At 27.2% G+C, this 2,868-nt stretch overlaps 1 protein-coding gene across 1 annotated transcript in view; it reads right to left on the reverse strand.

Moving 5' to 3' along the window:
* The window catches only part of LOC107611864 (beta-galactosidase 6-like), an 18,094-nt gene that overhangs the window by 12,383 nt on the left and 2,843 nt on the right, over positions 1–2,868 (reverse strand). Inside the window, exons 4-8 of the mRNA XM_016313748.2 lie at positions 2,449–2,515; positions 2,264–2,356; positions 2,027–2,170; positions 1,040–1,134; positions 460–565 (exon numbers count right to left, since the gene is read on the reverse strand). Of these exons, the coding sequence (XP_016169234.1) occupies positions 460–565; positions 1,040–1,134; positions 2,027–2,170; positions 2,264–2,356; positions 2,449–2,515 (505 nt within the window). The remainder of the gene's footprint in view (positions 1–459; positions 566–1,039; positions 1,135–2,026; positions 2,171–2,263; positions 2,357–2,448; positions 2,516–2,868) is intronic.

A 2,868-nucleotide genomic window follows, 5' to 3' on the forward strand; every position in this document is an offset into this window, starting at 1 on the left:
TATTAATACTATTTTATATTGTATTATTATATTTTTAATTTAATTCATGTTATATATGTGATTATGATTATTAAAATTTTAAAATTTAGTTTTGTTTATTGAATTTTGATAATTATAAAAGAGTATTATGATTCAGATTTTTACTAGATGCAAATAAAAACATAACGAATTTTATACGAATCATTATAAGACAAAATGGAATCCAATAAGACAAAAATCTACCCTTATTAATTTCATTGTCACCTCTACATGTGAGTTGGGCGAAAATGTGTTGTTAACAATTAATTTCGAACAAATAGCAAGAGAAATATTTGTGATCATATAAATTTAGGTTAAAGTCTTGTAGAAAGAGCAAAATGACTTAATATTTAAGAAGATGGATGGACCAACAGACATATAATACAAATTAAAGAGGGGGACCTTATATGAAGACAAAATAGAGTTTAAAAGTAAGAATACCATATAATAGTTGACATAGCTTCCATTTCTTGCAATAAAAAGAGTGACGTGAAATGCAATGTCTTGTGCAGATCTTATATATGGCAACCCACCATACACTTGATAACTTCAACAACAGGGTAAAAAAATGGAAACAGTTAATCATCTTGAAATTACTTTTTTATTAGATAATATAAATTTGTAATTTGGTCAAATAATTCATTTATCTATAAATAAACTATATATATCAGTCTGAAATGATGACTTGATATTTACACACACACAAAAAAGTTCTTAAACAATATAGTATATAGTAGTTTTTCTTGAATTTGGATTCTCTAAAGTTTTAATTTTACTTTAAAGAGTAAAAGTGTTATTTCTCACCATTTATTTTATAGGTGGGACCAATAATAAATATGAGAGAGAAATCATTCAAGGATAGAAGATTATACTTTACCCTCTAAAGTACAAATTTAAAATTTAGAGGATCTAAATTCGTTTTTCTTGGATCAAAGAATAAGAAATGAATAAATAGGTAGATATTATGTATTTTATTACGTTATTTATGGATTTTTTTTTTTTTAAGAATTGTTGAACTTACAAAGAAGTCCAGTCTTCGGTCCACAATTTGGGCTTGTTGGGCGAGTTTGGGCCTGGAAAGGTTTCTCCACATCTCATGCCATTACATGTATTGATCTGCATGAATACCATGACAACCTTAGAAAAATTTACACTAGAAAACAAAAATAAATAAAAGACCTTACAAGAAAACTATTGAAAAAACAAATTGCTAATTAAGGTTTTAAGTTTCCTATTTTGTTTTGGTCTAAGGTATATAAGGTTAATAACGGTGACTAATCTCCTTAGTAATAACTAATATATATTTTGAGAACTCAAACTCCTAACTAAATGTTTAAGAAGCCCAATTAATTAGTAGCTATGCTATACTCCATGATTCCTAATTAGTGAATTACAAAAAATTATTAAGACTCCTACTAAAAACTAAGTACCCCTCTTATCACTAATTCCTAAACCCTAATACTTTTTAGGTTTTAGCATCAAAATGTCAATAGACCTAGCTGAAGCAACAAATATTACCTAACTTATTTTTGTAGCAAAAACTGTACTAAGGATTTAACTTCAAAACACTAAATTCAACATACTTTTAAATAGAGGTAGCAAAGCGGGCTAGCCCGCCCCAACCCGCCCAGTCCCGTCTTGACCCGTCCTATAAATAGGCGGGCCGGGTAACTAAGATAGACTCAAAATACTAGTTCGCCTCGCTNNTTGTCACCCCTACTTTTAATATTTTAGAGATTAAAATAAATAAATATCTAAAAATATATAATTAGATAACTCTCTTCTTTCTTCTTTTTTTTTTGTGTGTCTCTTGATTTAACCCATGAATCGTGAGCTTCATTTAAAAATTTATCATTTGCATTAAATTGCTACATATACAAAATAAAATTTAAATTTTTAACACTTATTTAAAAAAATTAATAAATTAATTATTAGACCAACTTAAATTAATTATAATTTTTTATTTTTTACAGTATTTGCTAAACATAAACGGAGTGAGTAAACTAACCACTGGATGAGGAGCATCAGTTTGCTTGCACATAACCCATGGAACACCAGTGTCAAGGCTCAGTGCCATTTTTGCAGCCCATTGAACATACTGTGGTCCTCCCACACCGAATGACCTTTCCACGTTTTGATATTCGTTTTCAATCTACCATTAATTTAATTTTATTAGTTATGATTAATTAAAAACAAATTAAAACTCATTAAATTAAATTTATATAATAATAACTTGGAACCATACCTGTGACAATATAATTGGGCCTCCTTGTGAAGCATATAAGCCCTCAGCTTTCATCATGTTCACTATTTTTGTTGTAAAATTTTGCATGTAGAACTACAACATTAGGAATTTTAGAATATACATATTATAATGTGTTATACAATAATGTTGTCTTATATTATATCCTTAATTTAAATAGCATATACCTTGAATGGTTCATTGTCCGTTCGGTAAACAATTCCAGGCACATCATGTAACCAAAATGGGAATCCCCTACATATTTATTAACATTATTTTGATTTAGTTATAAGTGATTTTAGGGGGGGAAAATGAATACAGAAATCAGTCAAAAATAAATTGTGTTTCTATCCCTATTCTTATTTTTTATTAATATATTATAAATTATAATTGTTCATTTTTTTAGTAGATAAAAGTTCAAACAAGTTTTATTATGAGATAGAATATTTTGCTTAATTTTATATTTATTTGCTCCTCGGTGAAATAACTAATTACCAAACAGAACTTTGATAGAGAAAATGTTTTAAGATTATAAATTATAACCTATGAAACTTGAACATTAATATTTAATTAATTAACAGATACAATAAAACTATAAAAAATTAAAG

The sequence above is a fragment of the Arachis ipaensis genome, chromosome B08 (assembly GCF_000816755.2).
Source record: "Arachis ipaensis cultivar K30076 chromosome B08, Araip1.1, whole genome shotgun sequence".
Taxonomy (NCBI): Eukaryota; Viridiplantae; Streptophyta; class Magnoliopsida; order Fabales; family Fabaceae; genus Arachis; species Arachis ipaensis.